We start from the raw sequence: 26,718 nt of genomic DNA on the forward strand, positions 1-26,718 counted from the left end.
GGGTGGGCAAGGGGCCTGCAAAGACAAGCCTGAGTAACCCTGGGTTCTCTTCCTAGAGTTCAAAGCCCAAGCTACAAGCAGCTTGCTCCAGCCTCCAGGAGGTCCGGCGATGCACCCGCCTCGAGATGCCCGACAACCTCTACACCTTTGTGCTGAAGGTGAGTGACCGCTTTCCACACCAGGGGACACGCACACACGGCGCAAGGACCCACACGCTGCCTCTTCCTCCTCCCGCCAGGTGAAGGACCGCACAGACATCATCTTTGAGGTGGGAGACGAGCAGCAGCTGAATTCGTGGATGGCCGAGCTCCGGCAGTACACAGGCCAAGGGTGAGGGGCCAGACTCCACCTCTGCTCTGACACCAGCCCTGCCCTTCCCAGCTCCTTACCCTCCGCCCTCTCCGCAGGCTGGAGAGCACAGACCCGGAGCTGCACGTCCCCTCCGCTCCGGAGCCCGGCCCGGCCAGCTCGCCCAGGGGAAGCACCGACTCCCTGAACCAAGGTGAGGGGCCTGGGCGCCTCAGAACCAGCCTCAGCCGAGGTCGTGGTGCCCCCAGGGGTCACCATCACACATCTTCTCAACCAGGTGCTTCTCCTGGGGGGTTGCTGGACCCAGCCTGCCAGAAGACAGATCACTTCCTGTCCTGCTACCCCTGGTTCCACGGCCCTATCTCCCGAGTGAAGGCCGCTCAGCTGGTTCAGCTGCAGGGCCCTGACGCTCACGGAGTGTTCCTGGTCCGGCAGAGCGAGACCCGGCGTGGGGAGTACGTGCTCACGTTCAACTTCCAAGGCATAGCCAAGGTATGGCCAAGGCAGGTGGGCTGCTCCCCCAAGTTCAAGGCCCTGAGGGGCCACTGCCTGAGCTCCCCTTCCTCCCCTGCAGCACCTGCGCCTGTCGCTGACCGAGCGGGGCCAGTGCCGCGTGCAGCACCTTCACTTCCCCTCGGTCATGGACATGCTCCGCCACTTCCAGCGCTCGCCCATCCCCCTCGAGTGTGGCTCGGCCTGCGACGTCCGGCTGTCCAGCTACGTGGTGGTCGTCTCCCAGCCACCAGGTGAGAACCCAGTGCCCTCGAGGGATGAGGGTGGAGGGCCCAGGGAACCACAGCGAGGGGAACGCTTGCTGCCACAAGCCTTCCGACACGGCCTCTGTCACTGTCCCCCAGGCTCCTCCAGCGCCGTCCTGTTTCCCTTCTCCCTCTCGCGCTGGGATTCAGAGCTGGGCCTTCCCCACCTCAGCTCCTCCGGCTGCCCAGGGGGGCTGGGCCCGGAGGGTCTCCCCGGCCGCTCCGCCCCGCAAGAGCAGATCTTCCACCTGGTGCCTTCGCCCGAGGAGCTGGCCAACAGCCTGCGACACCTGGAGTCGGAGCCCGCCACCCGGGCCCGGGACTCGGACTATGAAATGGACTCCTCCTCCCGGAGCCACCTGCGGGCCATAGACAATCAGTACACGCCGCTCTGACGGAGCGGACTCCGGCCCAGGACACAGCACGCAGGCAGGAACTGGTGAATGTACTTTCCTTCCCTCCTTTCAGAGAGTGAAGGGGCACTGCTAACTGCTCCTTCCAGTTTGGATGTGACCCTTCTATCAGGCCTGTTAAAGGGCCTCCTGTAAGTTCCCGCCTGGCTTTCTCCTCATTGTTTACAGATGTAGTTCTTGTCCGCAGATGCCGCTAGCTCCTGCCTGGGCCCTGGGCCCGGCACTGGCACTCAGAGGAGGGGAGGAGGCTAAGGGCCAGGCTGGCAGTGGAAACTTCTTACTGACACTGTCACAGCTGAGACAGACCTTCTACTTGGGGACGGGGCGGGTGGGAAGCCCAAAACACTAACAAGCCCCGATCCCCTTCCTCCGTGTGCAGCGCTGCGGCAGCCACGCCTACGCTTCGACCCAGCCTTACAACACACTCTGACAGAGGACAGGCTGAAAATGATTCTAAACATTTACCTCAGATAAACTTTTCAAAGGATTCAGGTTTCAAAACTGAACCATTGCTATTTCATTGCACTGTTTGAACTAATACCCTTCAGACGTTTGTAGTCAGACAGCTATGCAACCCTCCCGACTAGGGCCGAGCCAGCACCTGCTTCCTGGCCTAGCGCAGCCGCAGGACAGCCGGCTGCTGCTGTCCTTCCTAAGTGAGAGCAGTGACGCACGTGGCCATGTCAGAGAAATCCAGGCGGTTACGAACGAGGAGGGTGGCCAGTTCCAGTTCTACCTGGTGCCTTAGGAAGAAAGAGCTGCACTCTGCTGTGGCAAGTTCTCCTCCGGTGGACTCAGCCCCCAGCATCCAACGGCTCTTTCAATGACCCCACAAGGTTTTAGGCTGTCTGGTGCCACGGCTGACAAGCAGCTCCTCTAACAGCCCAGCCAGCGTGCTGCCAGGGGGGGCCGATGCCTCTGAGCGTGCGCGTGCACACACAGGACACCACTCACCTGGGGGCTGGCTCCTCCCAGAGCTCAGTGACGGGCAGTGACAGTGTGAGGGCAGCTGCTCCTGGGACCAGCTCAGCTTTAACATGTATGATACACATCCACTAGCGGCTAAACCAAACCTTGGCCTGAACTTTAACCCTTTGCACTCCGCTGTCCCCTCTCAGCATATCACTCGGATGTGCCCTCTCAGGGGACATTGCAGTTTATTAGTGATTACGGGGAATTGAGTTAATTCAACGCACGTGTCCGCCGTTAGCGTCGAGTAGCTGGTAGCCAATGTCCAGAATGGTTCGGAGTGCAAGGGGTTAAACTCCTGCCTGCCTCATCTGGCCAGGGCCAGGGTTCTGTCTGTCCCTCCAGCCGCTCTCAGTATTCCAAGAGGTCAGAGGTGAGACTTTTGCTTATAGTGCTTATAGAATTTTCTGGGATTTGAGGGTGGGAGGGAGTGTGGGGGGGAGCAGGGCATCAACTAACCACCTCTTCACTTTTACTTAAAACACTCCTGGGTGTTCCCACAGGTTGTAAAGCAGATCCGATCCCGATCCAGATTTCGGTCCATTTCTAAGGACTCTTATTTTCTACACACCAAGCAGGTTTCGCTAAGCAAAGCGTGAACCAGAGGAGCACACACTATTTTGAATGTCTCTTAAAAGATAAAGCTCATCACAGAAAGTCCACGCTGACAGTCACTGGTGCAGAAAAAGGGCAAAATAGACAAGGAACCACGCACACACCCCCTCCCTCCACATCTGGGCTATGACCTCTTCACGCCAGGGGCATAGACGTCTCAGGTAGTACCAAGAGGCAGCAATAGGCTCAGCTCTGACCCACTGGCTGCCAAGTCCCAGCTCAGATTCTAAGAGCTGAAGTCACCGCCTCCAGGCTGCTCCCGTACAAAGGTTCAAGGACAACAGCTCCTTCCCAAGCGTGTCCGCGTTACAGGACACCTCAAATATTGTACATCGAGACAGGAAGCCCTGCCACAGCTGGGAAGGAGTGGCCTCAGCCAGGCCTCCTTTCTGCTAGAGCAGGTGGAGCTGGAGGAGCTGGTCCCCGGGCCGCTGCCCTCTCAGAGGCCCTGCTGGCTGTAGCTGGCCCACAGGATGGCACACATGCCACCCTCCTTCAGTCCTGCTGTGACCACCGCTGGCCTCAGAGGCCGAGCCGGCACCTCGCGGAAAGCCCGGCTGCGAGTGCCAAAGGGACAGTAAGTACCGCGACGCTGCAGTTCTCTCCAACAGACAACAGCCAGGGGACTGCTCTCAGCGCCATCGCCTCCTGAATCTGACTTTAACGAACTTTTACAAACTAACAGGCACCAGCACCAAAGAATTAAGTCAACTAACCTGCCTTGAATTTTAGACCAGCAATCCATATGGCTTTATCTGGCATAAATCTTCTGCCTCTGATCACTTCTGGACCGTGTAGGAAAAAGGAATAGCAATCATTAAAATCTTAGACCACAAAACACTATTTTTATATATAAAATCAAGTCCTTGAACTCTTCCCTAAGGGTTGCCTAAGATTTCTCCATGCTCTTATTCAAGGCTGTCTTCTATTGCAAATGTCATGTGAGCTCTAACATCTCCCACAGGTTAGAGGAACTTGTATATTTTCCACTGCCTCTAACAAGGACACATCTGTCACCCAGTGTTGGGCTGGAATAAGCCACACATTGTAACACACAGAAAATAGGTTCATCTTATGTCATTACAGGCAGGAGGTATCTGGAGGTATGTTATATATTGTTTATGTACTGTACAAGTAACTTATTCTTGAATAACACAAATTTTGCTATAATGTACAAATTGCTATATGTGAATTAAAAAATGTTTTCAGAATATTGATTTGTTGCCAACAATATTTAAAGGCTCTGTGTATTAGGACTATGGTCTCTGAAATCGCTGCTCTTTGCAAACATTTGCTTTCCCCTTTGTTCTCCCATAAATTGAGGACATTAACAAGGCTTGTAAATTAGCCGTAAACTGCTTTGTACATCACTGCATCTCTTCTGCCCTCTAGATTATCTATTTTGTTTTGTTTTTAATGAATGAATTCCTATTTTTCCATTACAGTTGACATATCAGTACCTTATTCACAGCTTTTTAAAAAGTATCTCCTGCCCCCTACTGGTGAAACAGGCAGATGTCTGAATTAGGACCTCTGGCTAAGGACACTCACTCATTTGGGTTCAGGAGGTATTGAAAAGGAAGCTTACAGGATCAGCGTCAGGCTGAGGATGTGGAGTATCAATGCTGCCCAACTGGCCAGCCTTCCTCCTTCTGAAGCAGACCTCTATCCACCAAAGAGAATATCTCAGTCTTGTCTTTTTCTAGAGATACTTTGAACCAGAACTAAAGGTGAAGAAGAAAAATCATTTGACGACTAACCTTCCAGGATATTAAGAAAACACAGCCTTCCTGCCTTGATATTAATTAGAAGCTTATACAAACACACACTAACTGGATATCAGTTTTTAAAACTTTTTTTATTTTTTAATTTTTTTTAAGTTTTTATTTTATATTATCTACAAAGTAAAAGTTTTTCCCTTAACTTAAAAGTTGAACCACTGTAGACAGTGATCACTTCATCAAACTTGATTTATAAATAATAATCCGTCAGTTTGACGGTAAGAATTTACTGAAACTTTGTCAAGTTTAGTAAAAGGGTGTTCCAAGTCTTGATTTTTTTTTTTTTTTTTTTTTTTAGCAGTAATAGCAGCAAGAATCACTCTTGTTACTTTTGCTAGCTGATGTATACATGACTTTCAGGGTTATTAAAAATAAATAACTTCCAGTTTGAGCAAGCAGAGCTGGGGTACTTGCGGGACTCGGAAACAGCGTATGGAATTGGAACAGCCCACAAGTTCCTAAATGCCTCTACTCAGTCCAAATATCTTCCACTGCAAGTGAACTGTTAGCATTCCTATTGGATGTTACAAGAAATCAACATATATTTTTAAAAAACAAAATAAATGAAATTCTAGTTTTCTGTGCTTCCAGTTGGTAGAAGCAGTAGAAGGGAGGAGGGGATTTGGCCTTTCGGTTCCTCCAGGGCAGCCTTACAACTGCTGTTGGTGGTGGGCTTGTACTGTAAGAAAGAAAAGTGAATATTTAAACAGAAAACTGGCAACACCGCGCATCAGCCTAGTGTCTGCAGCGCATGACTGTAACCTCTCCTGTGCTAGCTGGACAGGACTCACAATTTAGCTCACTTCCCCCTCCCAGCTGCACCAAAGGGGAGAGGGAAAGAGGGTAGAACAAACCAGTAAGACGTAAAACCACTGCAGATAAAACTCCCAGCAGACTTGTTGCTCATGGGGTAGAAAAACAGGCTGTAACTTACCCCCTCCCCAAATATTAGCCAAGCACCAGCCCTGCTTTCAGAGGAACGCATGGCAGTCTCCAGTGTTAGCACAATCATGGTCTCTCCCTGTCAGGGTGCAGGCTGGAGCGAATGCTACACTCAGAGCCGATCCACACACAGCACTGCTCATCAGCAGTCTTCTCCAGAGCTACGATCAAACTGTCATGGTGGTAATCCCCACGCAGACTTGGGACTCAGGAAGGAAACCACTGCCCTGCCCAGCCTGTCATAACAAGGAAGGCCAACTGAGTCCTAGGCAGCGTCAGCTCCACAGCTGCCGCTGCTTCTCAAGCCAAACCTGGACCAGCAGAACACACACAGACTCGGCCCGCAGCCTCGGCCCTGACACTGACTGGTCGTCACGGTCCCTACTGTGCACACTGACGGGTCTTGCTAGCTCTCAAATGCAGGGCTTGAAGCGCTGGCCCTGCCTGCCATTCGCCCTGTGCGAGCAGAATGCTTGGGGTGCCCGGCGGCCCCTGCACACACACGCCTCACCTGAAGGGTGCGTCATATAGGGGAAATGCGCTGTTGTCGAGACTGGAATGGGCTGTAGTGCACTTTGAGCGAGGGCGGCCTGGGGACCGCCGGGTGGCTGTGTCGTCATTAGCATCATTGGCGCATGGGCAGTTGGATGAGAAGGAACCATTCCTGACTGTACATGAGCCTGAAACAGAGAGCTCTTTTACGCATACAGGCAACATCTCCAGCTTAAACAACATGTTAACTGTGCTCCTTTCGGGGCTGGGGCTCTCAGGCAAAGGGCAACAGTGGGCCCTCAGGGCCCCTTCCTTTCTCTGGGACACTCCCTAGTGGGACATCGATGGACCTACAGACACGCTTCACCCTTTAGCGAGCAATCCTGCAAGGCTGAGGGGACAGACACCCACCGAGCACGGGGAGAATCAGGACTGCTAAGTCCTAGCCTTCATTTCTCATCACTCGATTCTAGGAATCGGGCAAGGTCTACACAAAGCTCAGACCCCAGGGCCATCTCTCCCAACGTAACAGGCAAGAAGCAATCATGCTTGAGAATCTGGCTTCCATGGGGGCCTCCACGAGTTTTACAGAGCTGTTCCTTTCGAATAGGAAAGCAGATTATTGCTTTTTAAGTGGAGACTTGTAAAATTCTGTTCCATGGATTACTCTTCTTGTTTGCCCCCCACCCAGCCCTTCCACTTCCTGCCTGCTCACCAGCACCCTCGGGGGAAGGAGCCAGGGCAGTGAGAACCTGCTCTGCTGAATGAGACGCTGATGGAGGAGGAGGGAGGGAGGTCGCAGGGAATGGCGCCAGTGAGATGGGAGAGGGAGAAACAGTCCATCCAGCCCTGTCCCCGTACCCAGTGATAGCGAGTCGATCTGGTCTCACTGTCAAGCTGGGAAGGTTCTGGCAGGGCCAGGAAGAGCCCTCTCCTAGCGCCCACACCGTGCACAATTTGAGACCCTGATGAGCCTGAGGGAAATGCTGTTTTCATTACCTTACAGATTCCAAAGGGCCCATGGATTAATCTGTTTTCTCTTTCGGCACAAACACACCAAAGTGAGGTTTTAGGAACCCCAGCCTATGTTCACATCCTGCTTAGCCACCAGCCTCTGCTCCACACCTACAGGACCCCGCTCTCAGGAAGCTCCTGATCCAGCCAACCAGCCACGCTGGCCCGCACTGACCACAGCAATCCCCCACGTCCAGAGCACACCGTTGCCGCAGGGCCACACAGCGCCAACTCAGAGCGGTGGGTCTATGACAGGCCACCTGAGCGTGCCACCGATGTCCTCTCCAGCCCACACACCAGCTCAGGGGCGCACCTGGACAGGAACTGGAGCTCAGGGAGGCAGTCTAGTCAGACCCACCTAAGAGCTGTTCTGAAAGCAGCAAAGAGAGACATCGAATACAGCCAATTCGCCTTCCACAGCTCAGGGCAGGCCTCAAGGACAGTGTTAGAGCCCAACTTCAGTGGGGTCCTCTTCCTCCTACGACAATCCAACTTGGCCTGGATTGCATCGGACTTTTGTCAGCCGCTGATACAAACAGCAACCACTGAGACAGCAACCACACCGTCCCACCTTTAAAGCTTACACCGGAGGTGAGCTCCAAGGTGCTTCCAGAGCTGCTCTGTAAGGAAAATGCAAACACCTGGGTGCTCTCAGCCTCTCGTTACACTGCACCAATGTACAAGGGCAAGTCGCTCAAGCAGTCCACCACATGGTCAAGACGGATGCACGGACAGCCAGAGAAAGCAGGAGAGATTTCTCTGGAATCCATGTGACCAACATTCAAGCTGACAGGCCCAGGGTAGCCAGAGCGCTAAGAATTTGTGAAGGTCCTTCTCCCTGCCACACACTTCCCTGTGTGTGACAGTGCATGTGTGTGACTGTGTGCGAGAGACAGTGGGTGTATGAGAGAGAGAGAAAAAGAGAGAGTATATGTATGGAGACATACAATACATCTCAATGAAGCCATTTAAACACAGAAAGCAGACACAGAAAGGGCAGGAGGACCGGGTTGCATTCCAGAGTCAAAGATATTTATATGGTCTCGGTCTCAGCTGGAAAACGTTAAAGGACTGACCAATCAGCAACTTCACTGACCCCATTACAAAACCACACAAACATCCAGTTAGGGCCAGATCACGTGTATTTGAGCAGGAGAAGGGAGACAGGCAAATCACACAGGGTTTCCTAGCGTGGAGAGCGTCCGGCTCGTGGCTGCTTATCTGATAACTTCCTGTGCTACGTGGTCTTCGCAGAGAGCTGGCTACAGCTGGTTTACCTGAGGTACGTGGGCCATGTGGGGCGGGTTGGTGAACGCCGGCTGGACGTGAGAGGGGTGGATTGTGAAGACCGTCTGCTGCGCTGCCGGGAAGCTGTTCTGTGGCGACTGCGTGTTGGAAGCAGGCGTCATGGCGGGCGGGGTGGGCGCGAGGCCCGCGTGGTAGATGGCAGATTGCTGCTGCGGACCCGCCAGGTGGAGAGCCTGGGTGGCCTGGTGCTGATGGTGCTGCAAAGTGACAGAAAGAATTAAGCAAACCACCTTTGCCACGAAAAGCAGTTAAAAGCTGAGCCTTTTGCATGAAAATGGGCTCCACCTGGGTGCAGGTAGGGTGCGGGCATGGCAAGCACAGGAGAATACACAGGGAGCTGAGAGAGGGGGGGACCATCAGAGACTTCTTTTCTGGGGGAGAAGACCGTCTCAGAGTGGCAGAGCAAGACCACTGCCTGGCAATGGACAGAGGTCAGAAATACCCAACCACCTGTTGACCAACGTGATTAAAGCAGCAGGAAAAACTCATCATATAAATATTGGGAACTAAAAGAAGTCCCAAGCAAATTCCTTAGATTTTTAAATATTAATCTTTATTCTTATTGTGTCTTTTAATGTGACAAAACCAGGCCCAAGGGCAGTCTGCAGAGTGCATGGGGTGCAGGAGGCAGCACTGGGCGGCTGGGTGCTCTGATCACTGGCCCGGCCTGGCACGGGAGCAAACACTGAGCACAGAAGAGGAAGTGACGCCGTGGAGGCCTCTCCTCACCTGGACGGGACTGGGTGCAGGGTGACTTCCACCATGCTGGCTTTGCTGCTGTCCAGTGGGGGTGGCTGAAGGCTGAGGATGTGGAGTATGTGGGTGCAGGGTAGCATTGGGGTGCGCATACTGCTGAGCAAGGGAGCCAGTGGAAACTGAAGTGGAAAAAAAAGGAGTGTGTACATCGACACGGTGAAGATCCCAAATGCTCCTTATGCCGCATTCCAAATGCTCAAGGCCTACCTTACGCTGTTAACAATCTCTACGTACGACTTCATTTAAACCATCAATTTTCATGAAAAATTAAGTGTGAAGTTATTGCTTAAAAATTAGATTACCATTTTATTCATAACACAGCTGTACACATTATATAGTGTAAATTTATTCTTAAAACAATTACTAGGTTTTCCTAAAAAGGTAACTTAACAAAGGCAGAAACAATTCAAACAATATCTCCCCCCACCTCCCTCCCTCCCTCCCTCCTTCCCTCCCTCCCTCTCTCTCTCTCTCTCTCTCTCTCTCTCTCACACACACACACACTAGCTCAAGGCCATCATCTGGCTAACCTCACCATGCTACTGCCCTGGAGCTGGCGCAGTGTCCATGGGCACAGACGGGAATGGGGCTGGATAGGGAATGCAGCAAAGACAAGGCTCCATCTGTAGGGCCAATGCCCACACATTTTCTCAGCTGTTCACAGAAGCCACCTGGGCCCTCCCTGTTCAGCAGTCTCTTGCCTTGCCTTGTAGCGATCTAGTGCAGAACTACCTAAACTATGTAGGAAATGGAGTCTCTTCAAAGCACCCCGGCCTTTCGAAAGAATGTCACTAGTGAGAGTGACGTCAGAGGAAACATGATGAGCCAATTTCAGTAGAAACATTTTCATTAAAGATAAGAACTCAAAGCCAATTCCTTGTGAGGCTCAGCATGAACCATACCTTGGTATAAAACAGGGAGATTAGGTATAGATGCATTTATTCACATCTTTCTAAAAGAGCAATTTGAGAATCAAAAGCACAGGAAGATGGGTTCATTGTTTTATGACTATCGGCAGCAAACTGACACACACAAACCATGACGTGTCAATAACAGAGGACAGCATTCCAGCAACCTGCGGCTCTCAGCTTCTCAAACTCCTCCTAAGATCCCTAGAAGCCAAGCCCAAACCACCAGGCATGCGGGGGATAACGCAAGCACTGCTTTGGGACCAGGCACCCCAACTGCGGCAGTCTACCAGGCAAGGCGGGAGGCCGCCAGAATAAACACCGCCGGGTGAGTCCCATGTTCCTGTAATGCAGAGGATTCACACAAAGCAAGTCTGGAATGCTTGATCGTATAGGGCCAAGGCCACCAACACTCCTGTCCAACTGTTCTCTCTCCAACTGCGTGTGAGTCTTTTCAAAGAGGGAAGGGCCAGGCAAAGAGCCAGCGCTAGGACCACCTGTGCATCCACTGCCAACACCATGGAGGGGGTGTGGGTGTGTGGGTGCGTGTGTGCGCGCGTGCGTGTGTGTGCCCGGAGTAGATTCAACGAAGAAAACTCTCTGGTTCGTAGATTGGGAAATTTCCCTAACTTAGAAGAGTTACACACAACATATTAACAAGGAAAACTGTGGTAACATTCTCTGGGTGTATTTTGTTCCTCTTTTTAACAGGTTTTCATTTTTTAAAATTTAAGTATAGTTGATAAAGAATATCACATTTCTCTGAGTGTTTTCTTTACAGAGAGACAGTGGCTGTTTTCTGGGATCTAGGAAAAATAATGTGCTGCTTATATAGTCGGAAAAGTCTGTGAAAGTGGTCTTTCTTCCAGTTTACAGGCTTATCACAGGGCCTTTCTTCATTTACCAGCCCGCTCAGTAAGCTGTCAGATCCCCTCAAATTATCTAGGCACTGACTTGGACTAAAAGATTCGACATAAATTTCCAATCGTCGTTCTTGTAAAAATTTTATTTTTCAAATGTAGTCATTTTATTTTTATCTTTACTGTTGAAAAGTATTACAGTTGTCCCTTTTTCTCCGCACCCTCCAACCTGCCTCTCAAATTTATTTTTAAATTACTAAAGAGCCACATGCAGCAAGCGGCTGGTTAGACAGCACTGTCCATCACAGGACGGCCAATGGACAGCGACGCCTGTCACTCATGCTCCCTCTGCCAAGCTTCTCCAATGTTTTCTCTTAATCCTAAATTCTGTTTATGAGGACTCAGAGGACAGAATCCCAGAGTTCCTATTTTTATAAACTTTAGTCGTTCAATAAATTTTTGTACTAAAGAGTTTTAAACTTTACTTTTAATTATCATATAACCAAAGTATTAAAAAAATAAAAAGCAACAATAAAAACTCTAGCATGACCATCACAAAGAGAATGGGCCATAAAGTCTAATAATTATTCATCAATTAGAAAAAAAGTTAAAAATCTTGAAATTATTTAAAGAAAATTAAAGATAAAATATTTTTTACTATACATTTTTAAAGGGCATCTCTGTGATAGTTTACCAATTATTTAAATCCTATAAAAGTAATTAAGTCTATATCTCATTTGCTTTCATACTACTATACTTCAACTAATCTGAGTGCATCCAGAGATTTTTGTTTAAAAAAAACCCATCCTACCTGGCCAGTGTTGCTCAGTGGTTGAGCATCAACCTATGAATCAGAAAGTCACAGTTCATATTCCTGGTCAGGGCACATGCCCGGGGCAGGGGCTCAATCCTGGGTGGAACGTGAAGGAGGCAGCCGATCAATGATTCTCTCTCATCCTTGGTGTTTCTATCTCTCTCTCTGTTCCTCTCTGAAATCAATTAAAAAAATAATAATAAAAATCCCATCCTTTTCCTACTCTAAACACTGGTAAGTTGCAATGTATACAAGAAAAATCAAGTAGATGTAATCTATAGTTCAGAAGCTGCAAATAAAATTTAAGAACGTTTAATTAGAAACATTTTCCTGCCGAAACCGGTTTGGCTCAGTGGATAGAGCGTCGGTCTGCGGACTGAAAGGTCCTAGGTTCGATTCCGGTCAAGGGCATGTATCTTAGTTGCGGGCACATCCCCAGTGGGGGGTGTGGAGGAGGCAGCTGGTTGATGTATCTCTCATCGATGTTTCTAGCTCTCTATCCTTCTCCCTTCCTCTCTGTGAAAAATCAATAAAATATATTAAAAAAAAAAAAAAAAAAAAAAAAAGAAAGAAAGAAAGAGAGAGAAAAAGAGAGAAAGAAAGAGAGAGAAAACAACAATGCGGTCCCATCTCACACCTGTCAGAACGGCCAACATCAACAAATCAACAAACGACAATGAGGTTGCGGAGAAAAAGGAACCCTCGTGCTCTGCTGGTGGGAATGCAGACTGGTGCAACCACTGTGGAGAACAGTGTGGAGTTTCCTCAAAAAACTGAAAATGGAACTCCCATTTGACCCAGTAATCCCACTCCTAGGAATATATCCCAAGAAACTAGAAACACCAATCAGAAAGGATATATGCACCCCTATGTTCATAGCAGCACAATCTTCAATAGCTAGAATTTGGAAACAGCCTAGGTGCCCGTCAGCAGATGATTGGATCCAAAAACTATGGTACATCTACACAATGGAATACTACACTGCCATAAAAAAAGAAGAAATTCTCATCATTTGCAGCAACCTGGATGGAATTGGAGAACATCATGCTGAGTGAAATAAGCCAGTCAATGAAAGAGAAACACCACATGAACTCACTCATTTATGGATAATAAAGAACATTATAAACTGAAGAACCAAAAGAAAGATAAAGAGACAGTAAAGCAACAAGCAGACTGTCAAATTACAGCGGGGAGGTTGGGGAGATCTGCGGGAGATAAAAGATCAACCGAAGGACTTGTATACATGCATAGAAGTACAACCAATGGACACAAAACTCTGGTGAGGGAAGGTATGTACGGGAGGGGGGGGCCACTGGCATATGTACAAAAATAATAATTTAATAAAAAAATATTTAAAAAAAGAAAGAAAGAAAAATATTTTCCTTTGGTCACCTTCTTGCTTAAAAGATATAAAACAAGTACCTTATCCATGAACTCCTTTTCTTCCTCAAATACAAAAACTGAGTGGCTAGCTAATTAATTCAATATAATTAACAACAAAAATATAGTAAGCCCCCCCCCCAAAAAAGGATTCACTTTGAATAACTATAAAGCAGTGCTTATTAAAATATATTTCATTTCCAAAACTGAGCTATCAGCTATTAATGTGTGTGTAGTACATTTTTTGGGGGACAACCTGTAGTTTGGTTCCTTGAAAGGCCAAAAGAATGAGACCAAAAAAAGGTAGACAAAGGAAATTAAAATCCTGAGGGCCCGGACTTGTGGCTCAATTGGTTGGAGCATCATCTCTTCCACAAAAATGCTGTGGCCTGGATCCCAGATCAGGCCGTATGCCCTGGTTTTGGTTTCGATCCCCGGTCAGGGCATGTACTGGCGACAACTGATCAATGTTTCTTTCTCTCAAATCAATAAAAAAATTATACATAAACATACCCCCAGGTGAGGATTAAAAAAAAAAAAAGGCTGTGGGGGGAAATATTGGAAAGAAAAGAGACAAGAGAAAGGGAACCAATATAGAGTAAACAAGAAAAAAATACAACAGACTCTGAGAAAAAGAAGTGGAGAGCAAAGGACAGTAAATTCTGAGGGTTACTAAGTGTATAATTTAACTGCTTTTATTATGCATACTCATTAATTTTAAGATTTCAGATGGTTAACAAAAAAGTTCATTTTCATCTGGTCCAAAAGTTTCTTACTTGTTGTGTTCCTCGATATAAATGTTCAAAATTATAAAGACATGATTTTTCAAATCCTCCTAGCACTAACCACATTCCAAAAATAGTTTCCTAAGCCATGATCTTACTAAAGCCAATTCAGTCCAGAAAGCTGTGTGTTTAATTTGCAAGTAGGTGTTTTCATTTTGACCTTGGATGCACAAGTCATGAGAGATCACCCAGCACTGCAAAACTTTAAAAACAAAACAAAGCAAAACAAAATCTTCCAACTTTTAAAATTGATGTTAAATTTAGAAAAAAAGGAAGTGAAGGAAAGTTGAAAACTCTTTAAAAGGGGAGTAAAAGTCAACTAGACCAAAACCATGACAAAATGGCAGCAAATTAAATTACAAATAGCAGCCTCACTGTTAGTTTCTTTTAAAAAGTACTGACACTCCTTTTTAAGAGAAGCTGTGCTGAGGCAGTTAATGCTTAGGTGTGATGATTAAGGACCTCTTAGCTACTTACCAGGAAATGGACTCCAAAACTAACAGAGACAGTAAGATGGTGAGGATAACTACATTTGAGACCTCAAACTGAGTACATAATAAAATTACTGACACTGTCTTTTACATAACTATATTACATACAGTTTCCCTTTAATAGTGTATATATATATATATATATATATATATATATATATATATACACACACACACACATATACAGCAAGACTCCTTTTTAAAGAGCATCTATTAAAGGATTAAATTTGTTAACATTTCCTAGCACCACATAAATAATATTTATACACTTATTTTTGGATACCAAGTCATGGCACAATTAATGAAAATTTAAGTCAAATGTTTTCTAAGTTATTTTTAAAATCTGGCATTTAGTAGATTCAGACATTGAGTCATTCGAAAATAATTCAAAATTTAGTCCCTAAAGTAAAATTTTAATGTTTCCTAGAATATACATTTCACATAAAGTGACACATTATTGGCATAAAATTTTAAAGAATTTCTACAAGTTAGTACCATTCTATTCAAAACCAAAAGTCCATGACCAGCTTTATTTGAAAAATTGCCCTACAAATAGAGAAAACACACCTTTCATGTTCATTTCCAAAAGAAAGCTCTGTTCAGACTTTCTCCCTTTAGGAGCAATCCTTTACCTTTTTCACTGGAGGTGAGAGGAGCTGGTGTTGCCAAAGATAATCTCTGCTAGGTCATGCTTTCCTGCTTAAGCTCAAGACATCCGAGGTGTCTGTGTGCTACAAATACTGCACCCTTCAGGCATGCCAAGATTAAAGAGACAGAAAGGTTTCCCCCTAGTTTTTCCATCCTATTCAACTCAAAACCCTTGTAAGAGTAAGTTTCTTATCAGAATATTAGAAAAACTAGCGTTGTTGTTGTTCTTGTTATTAATACTAAGTTTGTGGCTTGGTTAAAAAAAAGTGATTCAGGAAAGGTTTTTCACACAAGGAAAATATTAGGCATTTCCAAAACAGTCACATGTTTGCTTGGTATGCAAAAATTAATTTCTGAAACAACTCAATTTTTTAACCCAGCTTTCTTGAGCTGGGTTATATTTCTTTTTTAAAACTCTGAATTATTTACAGATACACATATCTTTAATAATTTTGTCTGGCACAAGGAAAATATTGTTCAACAAGTCTAGTCCCTTAACATGTATTCTTTAAAAAGTGTTTTACTGTTCAATTAAAATTAGTATAAAAAACCCAACTCACTGGCAAAGTAGAAAGAAGGGCTTGTCTCCTTGTTGTATGGTAATTTGGGACATGCTGAATTTGGGAAATAGAAAGGTAAATTAGGCTTTTGAGGTCTACATTTTCCTAATTTTCTGGAAAGGTTGACATATTTAGTAATTTTTTCTTTTATTCATGCATAATTCATTCTTATTTTACAAGAGATGACAAGCACTTTAAACATTGCTACAAAATTAAATAAGAGAGGGCTGGAGAAAAAGACACTTTTCTTCTGTACTGTCAAGTTCTGCAGGCTGACTTGCTTAAATAAAAGGAATAACATTATTATCTAATAAACAGACCAACATGGCATTCCACTGAACCTTGATATAAAAAATGTACCAAAATAAAAATTACACAAGTTTAATTCAAAAGACAAACAATTCTGCAAGTCACTATTAACAGAAGTAAGATGTTTATTAGGTATCTGATACTGGATCCAAATTTTAGAAACAATAGTAGTATTAAACATGAATATCTTGCTTGTTACAATGACTCCATAAAAGTGTGTGTTTGTGTGTGTTTAAACACGGCTGAAAAGATATGCACCAAAATGTTAACAGGTGTTGTCAGGTGGAGGGACAAAAGATGCATTTTAAACCTTTTGCCTACTATATTTTCCAATATATCTGCATTAAATTACCAAAAACCAAAAAAGGGATTCTGGATCTAACTCTTCCTGTAGAGAAAGTCACAGAACTATTTCTGAAAGGTAAATAGAACACTGCCATAAAACAAAGGAGACGAATTAGAAAACTAAATGTTAAGGAACAAAAAGTAACTTAGGAGGGAGGGGGCAGAGGCAAGGATAAAAGTTAGATTAAGATCAAAGAGATGAAGTTTGTGATTAAAGTCCTTTTTAACACAGCTACAAAGAGAACAAGGTCAACAATTACTTAGAATATATATATATATCACACACACGTATACATATACATATATCCTAATAATTTAACTATTTAGTAATTTGTTAGTATATTTATATTAAATATACCAAAAATTTAAAAACAACAACCAGTCTCTCATTATTAGTCATTAGTGGTCCTTTCTATTCTCTAAGCCTTTGCCTACGACCAGTTGATGAATAACAAAAGGTGACATAATTGTCACTAACATCTGGATGCATATTCTTTTGTTTACATAAAGTTTTAAAAATCTAGATAGGATGTTGCTTAAAAACAAACCCAATACATACTCAAAATATTTGATTCCTTTGAGAATACAATATATAAACTATTCAAAGGAGATGAGTACACAATTACATTTCCATGTAAGAGTTTTGTCTTAGTTTAAAATAACACTTAAAATTTGTCTGTATGTGGCATAATTAGGATTTAGAATATCTAAATGACTGAATACTAAACTTGTTTTAACAGATTAAAATTATGGTTTATGACAGCAAAGAACAAAATAATTCCCTAGTGTTCATTTTAAAGTATGAAGTATCTAAGAGAACCTCCATTAACCAATCATACCAAGTTCACAGCTTTGCCCCTAGCCAGCCATCATCAACAGATATCAAGAAATACAACCTGGGTAAAATGCAGGAGAGCATTTCAGATCTGGATGAACAACTTTCTCCCAGCACCAAAGAGTGGGCTCTAATGACCAGCACATTAAGTCTAGTAATTTGTTTTGTTTGCAATACTTCCTATTTACCCAACTTGAATGGACTTCAGGGTCCAAGGCCAAGTGCTTTTCAAATGAAAATGTTCTGGGGAGGCATAAAGACCACTGATGCCTCAAATAACAGTATTTATTGTACGGGCTGTTTTAAGCCAATGAGATTCTTTCAATCCAATGAATATCCATCCAAAAGTCAAAGCCAGATGCTGGCGTTGAGGAGAAAGATCCTGCACAACATCACAGTATTGCTACGAAGTCTCAAAATCAGGGGTGCACAAATAGCTATTATCTAAAAGCAATGGAAATTTTAGCTCAAAAGTTTCAGATCTTATTCCAAGAGGAGGATGTGAGAAAATGGAAGGAAAGAAATGTTTTTTCCTCTTGTTAAATCCTGATGTATTCAGCAGAAACATAAAATAACCATAAAGAACTTTTCACCTAAGCTTTTAACAAACTGGAAAAGTTGAAATATATACAAATTGCATAAAAGCCAGTGTGGGAATCAATGGGGCCTTTCCATACATACTCAGTCCTGGACAAGACAACAGAAGACAAGCCAATGAAAGGAGATCATAATCAAAATCATAAGTCAAATGGGTCTGTCAGTTTATTTCTCAATTAAATTATGGATGGGCTTCTTGAAGGAAATGTAGCAATTACATCACTTGTACTTAAAGCACATAATCCTCAATAGAAAGCGTTAAGTAATAATGTAGTAAAGTAAAATCAGACTCTGCACTTGGTAACTTAGTGCCTTTAACCACGTGAAGTCTGAACTGGGCAGCAGGAGCGCCTCCGGGACAGAGGCTCTGCTGCCCCGGTCCCGTCCCTGTTCTCGAAATGTGACCAACTGTTATCTAAAGTTAAACAAACGAAAACCTTTACATTCCTAGTCATTCAAAAAGTTGAAAGAGGTTTAAAAAGTGAAATGTCCATGTAGTTACATACAATTGTAATTTCATTCTTTTAAATTGTATGCAGAAACTTACATCTCTCTCCTCACACTCCAAAAAACTAAAATGCCAAAACAGCAGAAAAGTGCAAAAAACAAAACCTACTTCTTAATAAGGCTGGTACTTAAAGTGCATTTTAAAAACATACATACAGGAAAACCCATTAATTTTATGTTACACAAGATATAAAGTGGAAATCTGTTTTAAATCTCAACATTGAAAACAATATTATTTTAGAACTTTAGACAGCTGCTAAATTAACCTCTAGCTATAAAACTAAGATAGTAATTTTGCTTATTAATTATTCTTACATATATTTAATTTCATTTTACCATTTTTAAAACTGATTATACTTGAAGTGTAAATGTCTAAAGCAGACCTAATATTATACAATTTCGACCACTTAAAATACAGCATGATGCAGAAACACAATCCTATATAATAAGACTAATACGCAAATTGACCGAACAGCGGAGGGAGCAGTCACCATGATGCGCACTGACCACCAGGAGAGGGTGCAGTCAGGCTGGACTGAGGGAAACCTCCCAAGTGCACAAATTGTGTGTACTGGGCCCCTAGTAGCATTATAACAAGAAGCAATAAAAGTACGAAAAGCCAGTGACCCCGGAGCAAGAGGTGCAGTGCTGGCCAGGGCTTTCGTTTTGGTGAAGCTTCCTCGCGTGCCTCGTGCAGGCACATCAGATGATAATGCTGTCGAGGAAGAGAAGACAGACACCTTTCTCCACAAAAGATGCTTCTGTTACATACATCATTACATTTAGTTAAAAGAAAAGACAGAGGAATTTCAGGAGCAAAAGCAGAAATAATCAGCCAAGGCTTACAGCAGGTAAGAGATAAAAATGTGTCCATTTTTTCTTTAGATTCTTTACCCTCAATGTCTTTAGGCCAAGTTATTCTTAAACAGAGTAACTTTTCAAAGCTTTAAAGCACATTAAGAATAGTCACACACTGAGAAAGACAAACAAAGTGCTTCCTACCATACATCGCATGTGTCTGCTCGTGAGCCCCGTACTGAGCAGGCGAGGATGACACGAGGCCGGGCTGGGCGTGTGCTGCTGGCGCCATCATCCTGGCACTGCCCTGTATTACAGGACTGTAGACATGAGGATGCTATGTTCAAAGACAAAATAAAGAGCAAACATTCAAATGCCAAAAAGACTCACTCAAGCAGACTTCAGTGGGATGTCTTAACCCACGGTGCCCAGGTTTCTAAAAACAACTCTGAAAAACTAAAACTTCTTGGCTATTTCATTTGAAATATTTTAAATGACCAACTACCTTCTAATATATATAATTATCTAATATAAAAAGCACCCCCATCCTTAGCTATCAACCACAGCATAACAAAAAGCACCAGATATAGAGAGAAACCCAAGCCCCTCTACCATATTAAACGTTAAAATTAGAAATTATTTAAATGAAACAAAAATTATGAGTGCCATCGGCCTTACCTGAGACTGATAATGGGGCACGTGCTGAACAAGAGGCTGATTTGGAAACTGCTGAGGACTGTAGGCGACGTACTGTGCGGAATACGCTGGGGGGGTGGCCACGATGGGCGGGCCTGCCGCGGAGGCGGGGTGCATCATGGTGCTCTGATGGTGCTGGTCCTGCCGTTGCTGGGGCAGGTTTGGTACTGCGGAAGATGCCAGTGTAAGAAACAGCATCGTGGGCCACAGGCTCTGCAGGATCCACCCTCCAGTTTGCCTCTCCAATGCCATTTCATCACCCCACACCCACGTCAACCGCTCTGCTTGTCTGCCCATCAGACGTGCTATTCCTCAACCTCCAACACCCCCCGCCCCCCGCCCCCCGCCCCCAGCTGTGGTCATTCTGACTTGTCTCCCAGGTGTCAGCTGGAAAGCAGCTTCCTTAGAGAGACTTCCTAGGAGGAGCCTCCAAACTGGATCACACTATAAAGCATTTCCTTCATAACCTGTTTTATAACACCACATTATGCCACTTGCTAGAGAAGGGCAACGGATTTAATAAAATAAAAACAAAAACCCTCACAGACATACACCAAAAAAACAAAATAGACCAACTCCAGCTTCCTTCATTTCCCACCACTGAATTCTCCAACTATTTCCTGCTTTTTCCCAAATCCAGAATCACACACTATCTTGTAGCAAGTTCCCAAATAATAGCTCTTTTAAAAAATTAACTTATGTCTTTTTACTATTCCATAGACAGATATCTGCCTATGGCCTTTCAGTTAAGAATTCTGCTCAAATGCCATCAGCTGCGTTCTACGGCAGCACTGACTGTCTCTATGACGGGTTTATGCTGTGATGTTAAGCCATTTGAGGGAAGAAATCATGAACCACTGCTTACAATAGGTATGAGGAACAAAAATATAGCTTAGTATGTTCATAAATTCATCAGAACTTTATGTAAATGTAACTATTTATGTAAATAGCTGCTAGTTTAGAGATAAAATTTGGTTTTTAATTTAAATATTTGAATTTTTTGCTAAAAATATGACTGTTGCTAAAATTTAGAACCAGTTTATCCACTTAGAAAAGCAAACTTGAAAACCAATACAGCAATATTTTTCTGAATTTAATCCTGAGATGTCCCATATCAAAAAAGCATCCTTTAAAAAAAAAATCCTCCTCAGAGTATGTATTTATTGATTTCAGAGAGAAAGGAAGGGAGAAACATTGACAGGCTGCCGCCTGTGTTTGCCCCACAATCTAGATATGGGCCTGACTGGGAATCAAACCCACAACCTTTTGGTGTATAGGATGACATTCCAAACAACTAAGCCACCCGCCAGTACTCAAAAAAAGCATCTTTTAGTATAGAAAAACCATCTAAAAATCAAGTATCTTTTTTAAAAAAAATATATTTTATTTTGTACAGAGAGGAAGGGAGAGAGATAGAGAGTTAGAAACATCGATGAGAGAGAGTCATTGATCAGCTGCCTCTTGCACACCCCCTACTGGGGATATGCCCGCAACCAAGGTACATGCCCTTGACCGGAATCGAACCCGGGACCTTTCAGTCCACAAGCCGACGCTCTATCCATTGAGCCAAACTGGTTTCGGCTCAAGTATCTTTTTTTAAATGTAGTTCTTTATTGATTTCAGAGAGGAAGGGGAAGAGAGAGAGAAACATCAATGATAAAAGAGAATCATTGATTGGCTGCCTCCTGCACACTCCCTACTGGGGACCAAGCCCACAACCCGGGCATGTGTCCTTGGCCAGAATCGAACCTGGGACCCTTCAGTCTGCAGGCCAATGCTCTATCCACTGAGCCAAACTGGCTAGGGCTCGAGTATCATTTTTATCAAGTGAAAGTTTGTCTAATTAAGCTTACTGAGTTTAACCTATTCACTATCACTATTACTTTTGATACTTATTATGACCCTTATATATTAAAACAAATTTAAAAAGCTAGTCAAGTTTACCATCCTTTTTTAAATTAAAAATTAAACATTCAGACATCTTGTCTGAAGCTTCCCAAGAGACTGAGAAGCAGAACCACCTGGCTATGCCACTCCTGGATTACTGACCCTCAGAAACTATGAAATAATATGTTTGTTGTTTTAGATAGCTAAGCTTTGCAGTCATTTGTTGAAAGATAGATAAAAGAGTTACTATTTTTGCCAGTTTTTGGTGTAAGAGAATAAGATGCAAGCAAAGAGAGTAAAAACCTTGTAAAGTTAACTTGAATTAGGTATATCAATATGGGTTTCTGAATTTTTTAAAAGAAAAAAAAAGTGGTTATTTCCCAGGTTAGTCCCCTGAAAAGGCTCAGAAGCAATAACCCAATAGCATTAAGTGTATCCAATGACCAGGAAATGGTTTTTACAGACTATTTCCCAGGAAAATGAATCAGGGTTCCTTGCAGGAATGATTAGGGTTTGAGTTTGAAAATTAGCCTCAGATACTTTATTTGTAAAGAAGAGGAGCACTACTAGCTCTCGCTGCTTTGCTCACTGGAGAGAGCGTCACCCTGTGGACTGAAGGATGCTGGGTTCAATTCCAGTCAAGAAGCACATGCCTTGGTTTCTGGCTTGATCCCTAGTAAGGGGTGTGCAGGAGACAGCTGATCAATGAGTCTCTCTCATGATTGCTGTTTCTATCTCCCTCTCCCTCCCTTTCTGAAATTAATTTTTACACACACACACACACACACACACACACACACTCTTTAAGATGAGCACTAAAAGGACCCGGGAGCCAATGTGAATGGATTGTCATTTGCCAAAGGAAAATCAATGGGAGCAGAAAGGATAATCACCACTGAAAACTGGCACTTGGACCCATTTTAAGCACTTAATTGTAAGCATTTACCCTAACTTTTCTGTACAAATTCTTCAGGATAATCAAATGGCCCTTGTTGAAGAGTTCCTCACAAAATGATTCTAGCTAATAAATGGAAAAGAAATATAAGAATACACTATTTTCAAACTCCTAATTAGAGTGGTTTTCCAGAGTATAGCAGTCCCAGATCAGCAGCCTCACCTGAAAAATTGTTCATAAATTGCACGAGAAATGTAAGTTCTCAGGCTATGCCCCAAACCGACTAAACTGGAAACTCTGAGGGTAGGGCCAAATAATTTGTGTTTTCAACAAATATTCCAGTGATTCTGATGCACACGAAAATTTAAGATCCACACCCCCAATTTAAAAAAAATGATGTTAAGTGTCAATCATCAATGGATTAGATGAAAAATTAATATAAAACTTTACAACTGGGGAGGAGAGAATCACTGCCTGACCCTTTAATTAGTTGACTATATATAAAAAAAAACTTGCATACTTTAAGTAGCCAGACACCAGTATGAATGAAATGGCATGATGTCTGGGCATTGTGCTAAATATGCAAAGAAAAAAGCACAGGTTACGTAACTATAACAAAATTTTTCTTTATATATATTATTGATTCCAGAGAGGAAGGAAGAGGGAAAGAGAGAAACATCCATAAATAGAAAGAATCATGGAGCAGCTGCCTCCTACAAGCCCCCCACTGTGAAACAGCCCGGGCATGTGTCCTTGACCAGAATCGAACCCGGGACCTTTCAGTTCACAGGCCACAGTCTATCCACTGAGCCAGACCAGCCAGGGCACAAAATCTTAAAAGCAGAATCTGAATGATAGACAAAGCCGGTATCTAGTCATTCCCTATTTTCTTAGGACAGCAGGGTTTACTGTTGAAGCTCTCTGCAGTGCCTGAGATACATATATCTCTTTTCTACAAATCACTCCATTTCCTACTGTTTCTCAACAAAATTATAGCTATTAATTACCCTCAATTACCTCCTCAAAAAAAGAGGTAATTTTCAATATTAATGGTAAATGTTTTCTTCTATGAAGGCTCTTAACTACACAAGAATATAATACTATATTATAAAACACTTTAAATTTTTTATTTAATTTGTTGGGGTGACATTGGCTAATAAAGTTATATCGATTTGGGGGGGGTAAAATCCTATAATACATCATCTGTATACTGTACTCTGTGTTCACCACCCCAAGTCAAGTCTCCATCCATCTCCATTTATCCCTTTACCCTCTTCCACCCCCTGTGCCTCTGTCTACAAGGCAAACACTCATTTTTAAAATGAGAAAACACCTTTCTAGTGGGATTTTGGTGGTTTCTAAAATGAGCTGCCCTGTGCTTTAAAATAAATTCTGGATTTGGGGGGGAAATTATATGTTAATATAATATAAAAATGCCTGGAACCTTGGTAAATTAATTTAGCAAACACACTTTTTAAATTTAACATTGAAAACTTTGAAAGTCAGTTATTTTTTTATTTGTTATTTTTTAAAATATATTTTATTGATTTTGTACAGAGAGGAAGGGAGAGAGTTAGTCAATGAGAGAGAGTCATCGATCAGCTGCCTCTTGCACACCCCCCACTGGGGACGTGCCCACAACCAAGGCACATGCCCTTGACCAGAATCGAACCCGGGACCCTTCAGTCCCCAAGCCAACGCTCTATCCCACATGTGTCAAACACAAGGCCCTCGGGCCAAATCCGTCCCGCCAGGCCTTGCAATGTGGCCCGAACCGCGCTGTCATCACTGCACTCCGTTGCGCTTCCATCACAATGACAGTTTATGACTGTTCAGTAAACCATTCGGCCCGCGATTTAGGCTGGATTTTAGATTTTGGCCCCTTCTCTGATTGAGTTCGACACCCCTACGAGTCTATCCACTGAGCCAAATCGGTCTCGGCTATTTTTTTTATTTTAAATATATTTTATTGATTTTTTACAGAGAGGAAGAGAGAGGGATTGAGAGCTAGAAACATCGATGAGAGAGAATCATCGACCAGCTGCATCCTGTACACCCCCCCACTGGGGACGTGCCCACAACCAAGGCACATGCCCCTGACTGGAATCAAACCTGGGACCCTTCAGTCTGCAGGCCAATGCTCTATCCACTGAGTCAAACCGGTTTCGGCAGTTACTATTATTATTTATTTTTTTTTTTTTAAAGAACCTGAATAATCACAACTGATGAATATTTCACCTGGCTGGGCTTGACAGATGACCTCGGGCCCTGCAGCTGAATACCTTATGTAACGCTGGTCATCAAAAGTCAAAGTTGAACCACAAGTATTTCTTCATTATAAACTGAGTTACTTATACATGCATCATGCAGACTACAAGCAAACACAGGCAGGATTATTCTCACCTTTACCTGCTCTATATGTCTTGGCTTGATTCACTGGCATGGGTGTCATAGGTATAGGGTATAAAGGCTGAGGGATTAAAAAAAAAAAAAAAAGGAAAATTAGGCTCTCAAGAAGAATACATTTTCCCATTCTCTCAATAGTATATTGCTAGAGAGCTAGATCTGAGGTTTCCTGATTCTCTATGAATCATTAAAAAAAAAAAAATTACACCACAAGCCCCAAACTACAGTAAATCTAAATCATCTTCCTCACTAGATACATCCTCAGACTTAGCTCCTCACACTAACAACACATGATCCGGCTGCGTCCCCCTTTCCCAATACTTCTGTTATGCAACCACTGCCTCAAGTCACCACACGCCTCCAGAGCTTGCTGTCAACTACCAAAGCCAAGGAGACAAAGGAACAGCAAGTTCTCTGACTTACTTGCACGCCTGGGCTCACTGGGACTGGATACATCATATTTGGTGCAAAACACACAGGCTGAGTATACACCGGAGTTGGCTGCTGATGGCCCACCATGGATGGGCTAGGTTGTGCTTGAGGACGAGGCGAAGTTGGGGTGGTAGAAGGCTTTGGCTACAAAAAACAAAAAGCAAAAACTGATTCTCTTAAGATGAAAAGCTGATTATTATTGCAATCTGGAAACTGATTTTCTTCATCTAAGTTTTACTCATTTTTAATTAGTCCCTTTTAATGGGGAAAAAAACTTATAGAAAATAAAACTCACATACTTTAAATAAAAGAAAAATACTTTGGTAAGTTAAAGTAAAACTTCACCAATCCTATTTAATAAAGAAGGATATGCTAATTGACCATCGCTCTGTCACAAAGATGGCTGTACCCACAGCTGAGGCCAATTCCCATAAGGAGCCTTAACGAGCAATCAGCAGAGACCTGAAGCTAACCAGCCCCCGCCCCCCTCCCCCCCCCTTTGATAGGGGACCTCAGACCGCACTCCCACCCAGCGGGACTAGACAGGGGACCTCAAGGTGCACTTCCCATCCTGGTGCTGGGCTAGGAGACCTCAGGCCACGCACCTCACCAGGTGGGCTTGACAGGGGACTTTAGGCACCAGCCAGGGGACCCGAGCCTGCACCCCCCTGCCTGGCTGGGCTTGACAGGTGACCTCGGGCCCTGCCCCCCACCCAACGGGGCTTGATGGAGGACCCGAGGCCCTGCCCCCTCCCAGTGGGGCTTGACAGGGGATCTCAGGCCATGTCCCCCATCCTGGCGCAGGGCCAGGGGACCTGAGGTTACGCAGGGCTTGACAAGGGTGGGACTGGCCGGGTCTGGACCTAGCCCAATCGAGGGGGGGGAGGCTGGGTTTGGGTCTCATGCGATTTTGAGGTGCATGTGGGTGGACGGGGACTTGACTCTGGGTCTCATGGTATGCCCAGACTCTGACAGGAGGAATGGTTTCATATACATTTTACTAATTTTCTTTCATCTCTGACACTTCTATTATAGAGAAAGGGCAAATAGCAATATTAAATTATTACCTCTAATTAATCCCCTTTTAATGTGCACAAATTTTGTGCACCAGGTCACAAATTATTCAATAATACTATTAAAAAATAGTTGAAGTAACTTTTAAGAAACTAAAAAAAGTTTTACAACGTTTAAAAAATAAATCTAGCCTT

At 44.0% G+C, this 26,718-nt stretch overlaps 2 protein-coding genes across 17 annotated transcripts in view; one reads left to right on the forward strand and one right to left on the reverse strand.

Annotated features, from left to right (window-relative positions):
- Positions 1 to 1,770, forward strand: part of SH2B3 (SH2B adaptor protein 3) — a 33,276-nt gene extending 31,506 nt beyond the window's left edge. The window contains exons 3-8 of one of the 2 annotated variants that reach the window (XM_036449329.2): positions 57 to 158; positions 239 to 330; positions 408 to 502; positions 611 to 801; positions 884 to 1,055; positions 1,167 to 1,770. In XM_036449329.2, coding sequence (XP_036305222.1) covers positions 57 to 158; positions 239 to 330; positions 408 to 502; positions 611 to 801; positions 884 to 1,055; positions 1,167 to 1,462 — 948 coding nt within the window. In that variant the 3' untranslated portion in view covers positions 1,463 to 1,770. Of the gene's footprint in view, positions 1 to 56; positions 159 to 238; positions 331 to 407; positions 503 to 586; positions 802 to 883; positions 1,056 to 1,166 lie in introns of both variants that reach the window. The other variant, XM_036449326.2, reaches the window with a different exon arrangement.
- Positions 1 to 26,718, reverse strand: part of ATXN2 (ataxin 2) — a 91,828-nt gene that overhangs the window by 2,468 nt on the left and 62,642 nt on the right. For 7 of the 15 annotated variants that reach the window (XM_036449278.2, XM_036449280.2, XM_036449288.2 and 4 more), the window contains 9 exons: positions 25,502 to 25,654; positions 25,076 to 25,142; positions 19,873 to 20,057; positions 19,399 to 19,531; positions 15,804 to 15,857; positions 9,331 to 9,476; positions 8,571 to 8,798; positions 6,299 to 6,467; positions 4,904 to 5,524 (listed from right to left, as the gene is read on the reverse strand). In XM_036449278.2, coding sequence (XP_036305171.1) covers positions 5,496 to 5,524; positions 6,299 to 6,467; positions 8,571 to 8,798; positions 9,331 to 9,476; positions 15,804 to 15,857; positions 19,399 to 19,531; positions 19,873 to 20,057; positions 25,076 to 25,142; positions 25,502 to 25,654 — 1,164 coding nt within the window. In that variant the 3' untranslated portion in view covers positions 4,904 to 5,495. Of the gene's footprint in view, positions 1 to 2,882; positions 3,850 to 4,652; positions 4,789 to 4,903; positions 5,525 to 6,298; positions 6,468 to 8,570; positions 8,799 to 9,330; positions 9,477 to 15,803; positions 15,858 to 19,398; positions 19,532 to 19,872; positions 20,058 to 25,075; positions 25,143 to 25,501; positions 25,655 to 26,718 lie in introns of those variants that run through there. The other 8 variants (XR_004989999.2, XR_004990000.2, XM_036449279.2 and 5 more) reach the window with 6 other exon arrangements.

This window comes from Pipistrellus kuhlii, unplaced genomic scaffold (genome assembly GCF_014108245.1).
Source record: "Pipistrellus kuhlii isolate mPipKuh1 unplaced genomic scaffold, mPipKuh1.p scaffold_m20_p_20, whole genome shotgun sequence".
Classification (NCBI taxonomy): Eukaryota; Metazoa; Chordata; class Mammalia; order Chiroptera; family Vespertilionidae; genus Pipistrellus; species Pipistrellus kuhlii.